Source organism: Neolamprologus brichardi, chromosome 6 (genome assembly GCF_056152115.1).
Source record: "Neolamprologus brichardi isolate AB-2024 chromosome 6, ASM5615211v1, whole genome shotgun sequence".
In the NCBI taxonomy this organism is placed as follows: domain Eukaryota; kingdom Metazoa; phylum Chordata; class Actinopteri; order Cichliformes; family Cichlidae; genus Neolamprologus; species Neolamprologus brichardi.
In genome coordinates, this window is record NC_142109.1 from 632,396 (window position 1) to 644,943 (window position 12,548).

Below are 12,548 nucleotides of genomic sequence, written 5' to 3' on the forward strand. Positions count from 1 at the left end.
ACACCATTATTGGTTGCTTCTGCAAAACACACTTTTCAAACTTTATGTCACAAAGCCAGAATTCAGAGATTAGAGCTTGATCATGAAAAATAAACAATCAATTGAAATAATGATAGGGTTACGCAACTAAACATAAAGATTAGGCTATTATAACAGTAAATGCCACCCGCACAACACTACAACAACCTTCACACCTTTACTTCCTCCAGTGGGGAATTTTGTCACTGGATGTACAGCTTCAGCTGAAAATGTATTCAATGTGGAGATCAATCTCTGGAAAATCGGCCATTTTTATTCTGGAGTAAATTTCCATCTGTCTACATTCCCCAATCACAATATCACCAGATGTGAGTGTGTGTTTGTGTGAAAAGACATCAATCTGTCTCAAGGACTAGAAAGAGACAAGTCTCACAGCTACACAGTTAAATCTGTATTTCACGAGTCATAGGCAGTTGTAAAAAACAAACCATCAGTAATATTCTGGGTCAAAATGAAGCTGATTGTGGCAGCAGTAATTAGATATCTGAAACAGAGTTAGTTAAACAAACTGCAGTTTGTTTAACCAAACTGCAGTTTGTTTAACCGTAGTTACTTTACCGTAGTTTACCAATGAACAACAATGCAAAAATGCAAAGAATGACAGACTCCAAATAGAAGTCAGTCTCATAGATTGCGCACAAAATATGGACAAATCTACTGTGACTTTACACAACTCTGCATTTTGAATTTTTGATGTTCGAATTTCAGCTGCTGTCACAAGTGGCCATGTTTGGATAAGATGGTAAATTTTTCAGTTAGCAGCTAATGCTAACAAGCTTGATTTGCCTAGTACAGGTGCACCTCACAGGCAGATACTAATTAGTAAAAGACTAAATAAATACTAGAACTTCACTCAACAAATCTGAGAAAAAAATACTCAAAGAAAGGTGGTGGTTTTGAGACTATAATATGATTATTAAACAGAATTTAGCCTACAGAAAAAAATCTAAATAGTTGAAACCTATGAAAAATCTTCCCTCTGTCTATACATCCTGTATAGCAGATATCACTTTATAAAGATTAGTAGTTTGTAATAAATAATGTATTCAGAAAAAAGTATATTTTGCTGGTTTTTAATGTCTTATTTCTGTATGATGCCTAAGCGAGAGAGTATTTCAAATCTTGGCATTCAGTGGGAAGAAATGAACTAAGGCACTTGGTATAGACATCTCCTGTCTGTAAAGCATTTTAAAATGTAGCTGTCTTAATTTGACTCACTCTGTAGCTAAATCCTATCAAAATTACTATTATTTTGATTTCCCAGGTCTGGTGATTTTTTTTGATTTTTTCTGTACCAGCCAATGTATTTTCAGCATTGCTTACAAGTATTTAATTTTAAAAATTGGCTAATTAAAATTTGCTAAAAAACAATTAGCTATCTAGCCTAAAAACAAGCTGTGAGCAAGCTATCAGAGTTCAGCTTTACTTTAAGGTCAGCATTTATCCTGCCAGAGGATCTTTTGGATGCTGGTAATTGAACAGAACAACTACTGTACATGTGACTGGTGCTCAAGACAGAGCTGCCTCGAATCTGAAAACAAACTCAGGTGTCTGGTGTCTGTTCCCCTCTTATCACCCTTATCTTTTAGGACAAGTCCAGCATGACCCGAAATATTTTGCTCATTATCCAAAAAGTAGGTGGACTGTCTGATTCTCTGCAATCTATAGACAGATTCCTGCATTATTGTTCTATTGCACTTGATGTCTGTAGCAGTCCCATGATTACGATATGAAGGATATAGAGAAGAAGAAGGAAAGCTCATATTCCTCGTCTTGATTACTTGTTGTTTGATTAGGCTTAATTTAACTAGTCTGTTTGTGTGTTAACTTTAGATCATATTTTAGTAAGGCAAACACTGATTGAATTAACTAATTGCGATAAAAAAAAAATATACTCATCAGTATAAGAATAAAGGTTTTGAGATAAGTTTGAAGAAGGTGGATGGACTGATGGATGGATGGACAGATGGACATAGAGATGGATGGGACAGCTGGATGTTCCAAAAATGGTCTGCCTCAACATGCTCTTTCATGTCTACAAACAGAAAATATTAGTGTCCAATTTCTAAATTCAAGTTTCAAGTTCTTCTTGCTTAATTTATCCAGCAGTTTGTGTTTCTCAGCACCACCACAGTCTGACTTAGTGGCCATTGAATGCCTAAGGGCACCTTTACACTTGTAACAAGTGTTTCCATTCCAACACGTGTTTTTTTCCTGCACAACCAACTTATAAATCGGCACCGTTTTAAAGACTCTTAAAGTAAATTGTAAATCATCATCACTGATAAAGAGGGAAGAATATAAATTTGCAAAACCTCTGATCATGCTGGATTTGTCTTTTAAGTTGTATGTTGGCAGGCAGATAAATGAGCCGGAGCGTGCACTGTGCCTCGATATGTCAGTGTCTGAGCAGTCAGAATCACATACTGACATCAAAGATTAAACCTCTTTTGCAGTCGTCAAGTCCGCTCATTTGTCCGCAAACATGCCATCAAAGAACTGAACTCTTGTGTTATTGGCTGGCTGGGTCTCTTACCGGTCTCTGAGGTCCAGTGGGCTCAGACTCTCTCCGGCGAGGACGTCCTGATGGCAGAGAATGACAGGGCGACTGTGCTGGGCTGCCACCACTTTTCCTTGATGCCTCCTCCTCTGTTAGCGTTAGCATCCCCCGGCTGCTCTCCCGCGTGTGAGTCTTTGGACGAACTACTGGCTCCACTCCTGCAAAGGAAACCAAAGACAATTCTGCAGTCAAAACCTCCTTCTGTTTACTTAAGTCACTAACAGGCTGCCACAGTCACTTGCAGTTTGCAAGATGCCAACTTGTCTGCAAACATTCACTGAACCATTGAGCGGTAGTGAAAACGTGTGATGCAAACCAGAAACAGAGAACATTCAATTTCAAAGTAAGAGTTGTGCCTTAAGTTTAAAACGTTTGCTTTGAAGGCAAATGGTCTCAGTTTCTAGTTTGCTTTTATATAATTATGCTTTAATGTATTTAAAAAAAATTAGTTAAAACATCTAGCTATTTAATATAACTTGAGATTTATTGTGCAACCACTGCAAAACTGTCCAGTGTCTTTAAAAAAAGATAATATTAGCGAGCAGTTGAGCAATTTAAGGGTAGCCAGTTAGTCGTAACTTTGTTACAGCGAATGATTCTTCGAGTTATTAATAATAATAATGGATTGCATTTATATAGCGCTTTTCGGGACCCCTCAAAGTGCTTGGCCCTGGAAGAAGAGGAGCAGGCCAACGAGGAAGAGGAGATGAAATGAGAGGAGGAAGAGGAGCAGGCCAACGAGGAAGAGGAGGAGGCCAACATGGGAGAGGAGAAGGTCCAGGAGGTAGAGCAAGACAACCTTGCACCATCATTACGGACGAGATGCGAGCAACAGTCATTGACCATGTCATTGTCCATGGCATGACAATGGCTGAAGCAGGACTAAGAGTCCGTCCAAACCTGAGTAGGTTCACCGTGGCCACCATTATCAGGGCATTCAGACAACACAACAGGTATTGTACTCTATTGCTTTCTTTGTCACAATACAGTTTTACAAACCTATGAAAGGAGTCTATTGGTTTCAAATCAGTTGTGACTGTATTGTAACACATGTCAATTGACAACACATGTTTCTTTCTTTAGAGTTGAAAGAATGCCACATAGAGGTGGGAGGGTTGCCATATTTGCACAAGAAACCCTCATTGTGGATATGGTTCGTGGGAACAACCTCATCAGACTCCGGGAGATTAGAGACAAAGTCATTGCCGATAATGTCAACTTTGAGAGCATTGACGATGTCAGCTTGGCCACAATAGACCGAGTTCTCCGGCGCCAAAAGACGCGGATGAAACAGGTCTATAGGGTTCCCTCTGAGCGCAACTCTGCGCGACACAAAGACCTACGTTACGAGTATGTGCAAGTAAGTATACATCCATGTTCACAGTACAGTTAGTGGACATACTGTGTTTCTCAGTGGCCTACATTACTTCTGGACAATACTGTGCTACCTGATTGACTGTTGTTCTGAACACCTGTGCACTTTCACATTTTCACAGAGGATATTACAGTTGGACGCGATGGCCAGACCTCATGAGTACCTCTTCCTGGATGAGGCTGGTTTCAACCTGCAGAAACGAAGGCAAAGAGGCCGTAACATCATTGTCCAAAGAGCCATCACTGAGGTCCCTGGCCAACGGGGGGTAATATTACCCTTTGTGCGGCCATGGGTTCGGAGGGGTTTGTCCACCGGCATGCTGTCCTTGGGTCTTACAACACCTAACGTCTCCTCACCTTCCTAGAGGAGCTAAAAGACATCCTCCTGGACCGCCAACAACACCATCCTGGGCCCGCACATCACATTTATGTGATCATTTGGGACAATGCCCGCTTCCACAGAACAAACCAAATCAGAGAGTGGTTCACCACCAACAGTGACCACTTTTTACAGTTTTTTCTGAATGCTTAAACCCTAACTGTGATTCTTATAGCACAATTCCTAAAACTATTAATACTTATAGCAAAACCACTCACTGAGTTTGCAAATCTAAAAGCACAAACACTGCTTTGCACTCAGTTTGCAATTTTGTAACACACACTTTGCAAAACTGTAGGCACAACTCACTGCTTACACTCAATTACCAAATTTCCAACACACTCCTAGCAAAATTATACACATGTATGGCTATCATTAACACTATTTTGCCAACTGTCTGGCACACTTTCACTTGTGAAAACTTTTTTAGATAATTAGTTCACTTTGCAATCAGCCTAAGCACTATAATACAGGTAAGCTCTGTGTGTGGAGTACAATGGAGGGAGCAGGAAGAGTGAGAAGTAGAGGAGGCCGAGGAAGAGGACGTGGAGGTGAAGAAGTAGGATGAAGAGGACGACAAGGACAAGGAGGAGCAAGAGGAGGATGAGAAGGGGGGAGAGGAGGACGAGGAGGGGGGAGAGGAAGGGTAAGAAGAGTAAGAAATAGAATTGCTGATGACATCAGAGCTACAATAGTGGACCATGTAATCAACCGTGGAATGACCCTGAGGGAAGCTGGCCAACGGGTTCAGCCTAACTCGAGCCACTACTCTGTAGCAAGCATCATAAGGACATTTTGAAATGAGAATCAGTTAGTACAGTCACTTTGCACTAAGATTTGTAGCACAACAATACCATAGATGTAAAAATACTGAAATTGTTACTTTACAGAATTGCTAGACGACCAGATGCTGGGGGCAGAGGAAGCATGTTCACTGCAGAACAAGAAACCCATATAGTCAATATGGCTATTGCAAATAATCCTATACTTGGAAATAAACACTTATGTTTGTTTTGATGTGTGTGAATAATAGTACTTGAAGTTAACTGACATAGCCTACCTTGTGCACAGAGAAAGCAAAAGCCAGATGTGTTTTTTATTCATACCATCAGTGTGCAGTTAGCGCATTGTGTGCTTAGTAGATGATGGCTTGTGTGTACTGTTTGATACGAAAACACCATTTTTACGAAGGTGTGAAGAGTTAATCTAGCTGTGTTCGCTTTTGCAAGAGAACTACAATGTTTTGATAATTGGGTGACAGGTTTTCTTATTTGTGTGTAGAGTTTTGCAAAAATAGCCAATAGTTACAAAAAATGTGCTTAAGCAATCAGAAAAAACTGTAAACGTCTGTCTGCCACCCTACTCCCCTTTCCTGAACCCTATAGAGGAGTTCTTCTCATCGTGGAGATGGAAGGTTTATGACAGACAACCATACACAAGAGAGAACCTCCTAAGGGCAATGGAGCTGGCCTGTGTTGACATCCCAGCGGAGGCCAAGGATGGATTCGCCATTCCAAGGCGTTTTTCCCGCGGTGCCTGGCAAAAGACAATATAGCCTGCGATGTGGATGGCCCAATGCAGCTCAGCGACTTGATGCCGCACAGTGATTGTGGTGTGTGTGGTGTGAATAATGTAAATAAAAAACTCATACCCTGATCATGCTTTCAAGAGTACTGTTGTGTGCAATAGATTCTGTTTTTGCATTGAGTTGTGTTACAATAGTGTATGTACATGCAGGATTTTCTATAGATTTATACTCTTCATATGAAACTCACAAATCTAAATGCCTAATCCTCTGCAGAGATCTACGACGATCTGTTACTGTATGATTTCTAAAAATATGCATTGGCAGTTATGAAACAAAGAACCTTCTCACAAATTGAGCATTGTGTTTTCAATTGTTTTGCTGCAGTGTGTAACGATGTGTATCGTGTTTACATTTTTGAAAGCTTCAAGCTGCTCTTTTGGTGTGAATGTTTGAGTTTTGCAGTGGGAAGGTGTGGTTGTGTTTATGTAGCTTTAGAAAAGGGTGTTGTGTTTAGACATTGGGGAACATGGTGGAAACGTTTGTGAAATGTGTTTTAGCATTTGAGAAAAACTGTAACTCACTCTGCCTCTATTTGATAGATTTAGCACTTTATTTAGTCTGGTTTTCATTTTTGTTTTCCTAATAATTCTCTAGGTTATTATTTTTATTAATGACTGTTGATAAAATGGAGACTTGCTTCCAATCCACTTAGAATTCACGACTTTTAAAGAGACCTATTTTGTCCATAGAACAGGGCTCCTATCCTATCAGCTCCTAGGTAACAACCAAACTTATGGAAGATGGCACCAAAGCTAAGGTTTCAGATTAACACTAGCACTGAAACATTTCAAATAGTGCCCTGCCCTGATGAACCAACCATTTTTATTATATTTATCCTGTTCATTTCAGTTTTATGACTAAAAAGCTTCTTTTTATCTCCTACCTCCAGCCCTGAGCCGCCTCCTCTCCTCCTGTTCCTCCAGAGGGCGTAGCTCCTCAGGCTCCTCGTCAGTAGTTCCTGACGTGGTTGGAAGAAAGTCTCGCAGCTCTGCCTCTTTGTCAATGATCACCCACTCTTTGCTATCAAAGTCTTCCTCCTCTGCCAGCGGTACAGAACGAATAAAGGCGTTGCTGTGGGCCTCCTGGTCGACGGATGCCACGGACACTTCCTGACGGCCACTGACCTGACGATCTCCACGGCAGCCGGGGTCAACAGACAGCATCTGAGCCGGCTGGGAGGAGTAGACGTGACGAGATGGAGAACCGAGGATGTCCATCCTAGACCTGGTGGACACACAAACAAATGTGTACAAAATAGAAGGATATGGGACTATGACTCTTCTACAGCTTAACAACCTGGTAAAAATACTTTTTCAACTTTTTGTTTCATTATTCAGTTCAATTTAAAGCTCAGGTTTAAACTTCTTAAGGGTAAAGCGAAGTCAATTTTAAATATAGCCCAGACTAGTTGATTTTTCAAAGGAAATCTTAAGTCTCGGTTCAGCACCGATCCATATCATATAAGACATATGATATACAGAATGTGAAGTCCATTACAAACCTCGGTCAGTTCAGACACGCCCAAGTCAAGTCACAGTAACAGAAACTTTGAAGCCAAGTTTCACATTAAAAAGAGTCGGTCTTTGGAGTGTATCCTAATGAATTCTCAACAATCAAAATCAAGCAAAATCTCAGAGCCAAATCCAAGTCATTCAAATCCAGTTGAACCTCTTTTGTACATTTCTGATTTATGTGGATTCAAAAAGTTGAGATCAAATTCTTTTAGAGCAAAGGCCTCATAATTAATTAATTGTAATCTTTGGTGTGATTTTATTTTTCAACAGCCAGGTTGAGTTTGACTTATGTTTATTTTTTTAAACTGGAAAATGTTTTCAGATTTGTTGTTTGTTACCAAAAGTAACATGAAATGCTGTCTCTTCACCTAAAACCACCTTTGTTGGTTTCTATACATTACTGTCACCTCTGTCCATAGGCGTCGGCCCGGCCCTCAGCTGCAGAAAGACGATCAGATTCTGGGCTGTTGACCCGCCGATATCGTAAGGACCGACCCTGTCCTGTTGGGGACTCGGGTCCTACACCTCGTACAGGAGACACTGGACAGGCCCCTCGAATTGCTTCCTCTTCCTGAGCCCCCTGAGGAATGATAAAAAAGTGAGCAACCATTTAAACACTTGTCTTGATGCATGGTCAATCATCCAGGTAAGGAAATGGGTGAGCGAGTTTGGATAAGTGACAAAATGTTTCTCCCACTGAAAATGCTGCGTCCAGATGAACAGAATCAACTTTCTGGAATTAAGTCAGCAGCATAAATAACAGCAACCCTGAGCCTAAAAGCTAACGTGATGTTTTGGAGACAAGCAAAAGAAACGTTTTTTGGAGATAAAACTAATACATTTTGATACCAGTGATTCTTTTTTTTTGTACAAGACTTCAAAACTTGCAAGAAGAAAAAAAAAGAAAAAAGAAAAATGACATTTTCTGGTAGGATATGGGTAGAGTTAAGGGCAGTCACTGATAGTGAAGGCAGAAGGTTCATGTGAACCAAAATGTCTTAAGACTAAACAACTAACACATTTTAGAATCATCCAAAAGGCTGTAATGACAAAAATATTTTCAGGCAATCCACTTTTTGTTTTTTACAACTAATAATTGGATAAAAATGTTGCTTATGTTTCTAATGAAACAAGTCCATGTGAAATCTCAGGGATTTCCACAGGACTTCATGCAGTCCTATAAAAAAGTACACTCCCTGATTCAGTAGCAGGTAGAACTACCTTTAGCAGCAATAACTCGAAGTAATTGTTTTCTCTTAATCGGTCTCTCAAATTGTCCAGCCATACATCCATTTTCTTCTGCTACTCAGGGGCAGCAATCTGAGCAGAGAAACCCAGACCCCCTCCTCTAGCTTATCCAGGGAAACACTGAGGTGTTTCCAGGCAAGACGAGAGAGCTAACCTCGTCAAGCTAGTGTAATCCCAAGCTAGTGTGCTTGGGATCATTATTTGTTGTATGATCCCATTTGGACCAAGTTCAAAAAAAGCCCAAATCATCACCACTGTGCTTGACAGTCAGTGTTTGTACTGACATGCTGTGCTATGGCCCAATCTCCACTTTGGTCATGTCTATCCAATGGACAATGTTCTAGAGGGCTTGTGGTTTGACACAGTTTAGCAAATATAAACTGTGCTACCATTTTTATTTTTCAAGGTTTTCCCCTCCTGTAAATTCTTCCAAACAAGCCACATTTTAAGTCTCCTAATTGTAGTACCTCCTTTAGCATGCTAACTAAGGCCTCTAGAGTCTGATTCTGGGGTCGATTTAATGGGACTGTGGCATTACCAAAACCTATAACTGATGGTTCAGACCTTGGTTAGGCTGATCCTGAGTCTATTGCGGTTAAAGTCTGTGTCATCCCAGCCTTCTCCAGTCTCTCCAGGATGCTGGACACCGGTTTCCCCAGGGGGTCGGCTCGGTGGAGGTGGAGGAGCATTTTCCTGATCACTGAGATGCTCGTCTTGAACATCGGTGTTCTCCCTCTGTAGGTCTCCAGGAACTGGAGTCACAATGGCTCTATGGACACAGAATATAACAAATCTTTACATAGATGCTGTTATTTCAGAAATACTTTTGAATCTAATCTTGCAATTTACAAAACTTTTTTGTTATGGTATGTTAACCAAATTCTTTCTAATACAGTCTGCATAGCTTTACAAATCAAAGAAAAATGGCTAGTGGCTGTTAGAGAAACTTCCCTTTTTGGCACTTCTATTTCAGACTTATTTTACAGGAGGTTGCAGCTTGTTCTTACCCCACCATGGCTGCAGTAGGTCGGGTGTTGTGCTGTGGTTGGGTGGAGGCACTGGTTGACAGCGTGACATCACTTCCTCCCTTTTCCCAATCAAAGGGTTCATTCTCTGTAATGATTCGCTCCTTCATACTGTTCTCAAACACTGACATCAGCAGCTGGAACAAATACACAAATTTATGAATGTGAATCAAAGTCTCAATATTAGACTGCTCCTCTAAACTTTTGTTATATCTACCTGGTAATCTGGTTTAGTGTAGTAGTCCAGGGCCAGGACATGGTCCAGAAAGATTTTAAACTCTGAAGGCATGTGTTTGAGCAGCAGCTGATGGTCATAACGCTCTTTAATTTGACCAACTTGTTCCTAAACAGAAAAAAAGACAAGAATATATATACATATATACATCCATCCATCTTCGGGTCGCGGGGACAGCAGCCTAAGCAGAGAGGCCCAGACCTCCCTCTCCCCAGCCACCTCCTCCAGCTTATCTGGGGGAACACCAAGGCGTTCCCAGGCCAGCCGAGAGATATAATCTCTCCAGCGTGTCCTGGGTCTGCCCCGGGGCCTCCTCCCGGTGGGACATGCCCGGAACACCTCACCCAGGAGGCGCCCAGGAGCCATCCTTGTCAGATGCCCGAACCACCTCAGCTGGCTCCTTTCAATGTGGAGCAGCAGCTCTACTCTGAGCCCCTCCCGGATGGCCGAACTTCTCACCCTATCTCTAAGGGAGAGGCCAGCCACCCTTCGGAGGAAGCTCATTGCTGCCGCTTGTATCCGCTTGTGTGTGTGTGTGTGTGTATATATATATGTATATGTATATGTATGTATATGTATGTATGTATGTATATATATATATATACACATACATATACATATACATATATACATATATATATATATACACATATATATATATATATATATATAGATCAAAACAGATCAAATTCTGACTGCTTTTTGGATAATGTAAGGTCACAGACAGACTTTTTTAAAGCATAGATGTATTTAAAGAAGCAGGACAAAACGTTAAATATGTTTAACATCTTGTATGATTCATGGAGGCACTACCAAAACAAGTAACAGTAACTAAGGTGGATATAAAAACTAGAAACAAGAAACCTTCTGACCTTATCCTTGATCTTTCTCCAAGGCAGCTGCCCAACAGCAAACTCCACCAACATGTAAAACAATGACCAAAGGTCATCATGGCGACCCATTTCCTGGAGGAGCACAACAGGAAGACATTGTTAGCATATCATTCTAAACACAATGTTCACATTCTGACTTGTGTCATTAAAATCGCTAATTAAGAGGGTGTTGTGGGGTGACAGGTAATCTAATGGAATATTTATTGCATTAAGGTTAGGTGTTTCAGTATCAACTCAGACTAGTTTGAGTTGCATTTATCTTTCACAAGTATGAAGCAACTTTTGTAAACAAAATCTGCACATTGGCTGTGTGTTCAGGAGCATAATCATTAAAACTGCAAAAATATAAATATAGAACGCGGATTGCAATTTGATCTGTATATTTGTTATATTTGTTTATCAATAAAAAAGGAGCAGAATGATCAGTCTCTTGCACTTGAACTGAGAGCTCTGGGCTAGGGAGTACCAAGGTCCTCTACCACAGTGTGTTCTTCAGTAGATGGTAGAGTGGTAACTTCTACCTCACAAATCCACGTTGCTTCTCCCAGCCTCTTGCACCATTTCTGGGTACAAGAGGCTGACAGAGGCTCACCACCAACTCTGCAGCCAACTCAGAGGTTTTACTTTAAAGACAAACAAACAGTACTGACCTTGTTTTTGTGAGCATTGACTGAAGCGTAGCGGACGGTCCCTCTAAAACCTGCCACAGTTCTTGGCTAAAAAGAGGATGCAAAAAAGTCAGCATTTGCAACAACAAGCATCCAGTTCACATCCAGTTACACTAATATGAAAAAGATTGGGAATCTCTCTTATTTTTTTGAATTTGTGTTTATCATTGGGTGATTGGCTTCCTTTTAATATATGTCATGCCTTATGGAAAAAGTAGTGATTCAGCAATAACATGAAGTTTATTGGATTAAATATGCATCATAACAAAATTAGACAGGTGCATACCCCAATAGAGATATATCATTACTTAGTTGAGCCTCCTTTTGCAAATCAAACAGCCTCTAGATGCCTCCTATAGCCTTTGATGAGTGTCTGGATTCTGGATGGAGGTATGTTTGACCATTTTTTTATACTAAATCTCTCCGTTAAATTGCCAAGCATGGACAGTCTGCTTCAAATCATCCCATAGATTTTTAATGATATTCACGTCAGGGGACTGTGACCACCATTCAAGAACATTCTACTTCTTACTCCTTTCTACAGTTTGAACTGTGCTTCGGGTCATTGTCTTGTTGGAATATTCAACGCCAACTTCAACTTTGTGACTGCTGCTTGAACATTATCCTGAAGAACTGGGTTGAATTCATCACACAGGCTCACAGCATGATGGTACCTCTACCAAATCTGACAGTGGGTAGCAGGTGTTTTTCTTAGAAAGGGGTGCTCCTCTTCTGCCACGCAAAGCCTTTCGTCTCCTCAGTCCAAAGCACAATGAATCTGGTTTGAGCTTTTACATACAACAACTGACTCTGATGCGTGAGCGCAGAAAGGGCTTCTTACTCATCAATCTGCCATACAGATGTTCTTTGAGCAAATTGTGCTGCAGATGCACCATCTGTAGAAAGACCTTCTTCCAGGTCTTTTGGGGTGATCATTCTCACAATCCTCTGCCTATGCCGTTCCTGTGTTTTTCATGGCCTGGGTTTAGTTGAAACGGACAGTTTAAACCTCCGAGATAGCTTTT

The 12,548-nt window shown here is 40.8% G+C and overlaps 2 protein-coding genes across 4 annotated transcripts in view; one reads left to right on the forward strand and one right to left on the reverse strand.

The window, feature by feature from the left end:
* Positions 1 to 12,548, reverse strand: part of ttbk1a (tau tubulin kinase 1a) — a 56,026-nt gene that overhangs the window by 21,422 nt on the left and 22,056 nt on the right. For all 3 annotated transcript variants that reach the window (XM_006806797.3, XM_087841412.1, XM_087841411.1), the window contains 8 exons: positions 11,506 to 11,571; positions 10,835 to 10,927; positions 9,945 to 10,070; positions 9,710 to 9,864; positions 9,267 to 9,471; positions 7,862 to 8,034; positions 6,824 to 7,164; positions 2,576 to 2,757 (listed from right to left, as the gene is read on the reverse strand). In XM_006806797.3, coding sequence (XP_006806860.2) covers positions 2,576 to 2,757; positions 6,824 to 7,164; positions 7,862 to 8,034; positions 9,267 to 9,471; positions 9,710 to 9,864; positions 9,945 to 10,070; positions 10,835 to 10,927; positions 11,506 to 11,571 — 1,341 coding nt within the window. The remainder of the gene's footprint in view (positions 1 to 2,575; positions 2,758 to 6,823; positions 7,165 to 7,861; positions 8,035 to 9,266; positions 9,472 to 9,709; positions 9,865 to 9,944; positions 10,071 to 10,834; positions 10,928 to 11,505; positions 11,572 to 12,548) is intronic.
* Positions 3,422 to 4,338, forward strand: LOC148102363 (uncharacterized). The gene is made up of 3 exons (XM_087841404.1): positions 3,422 to 3,552; positions 3,683 to 3,959; positions 4,096 to 4,338. The coding sequence occupies exons 1-3, from the start codon at positions 3,422 to 3,424 to the stop codon at positions 4,336 to 4,338; spliced, it is 651 nt and encodes a 216-aa protein (XP_087697530.1).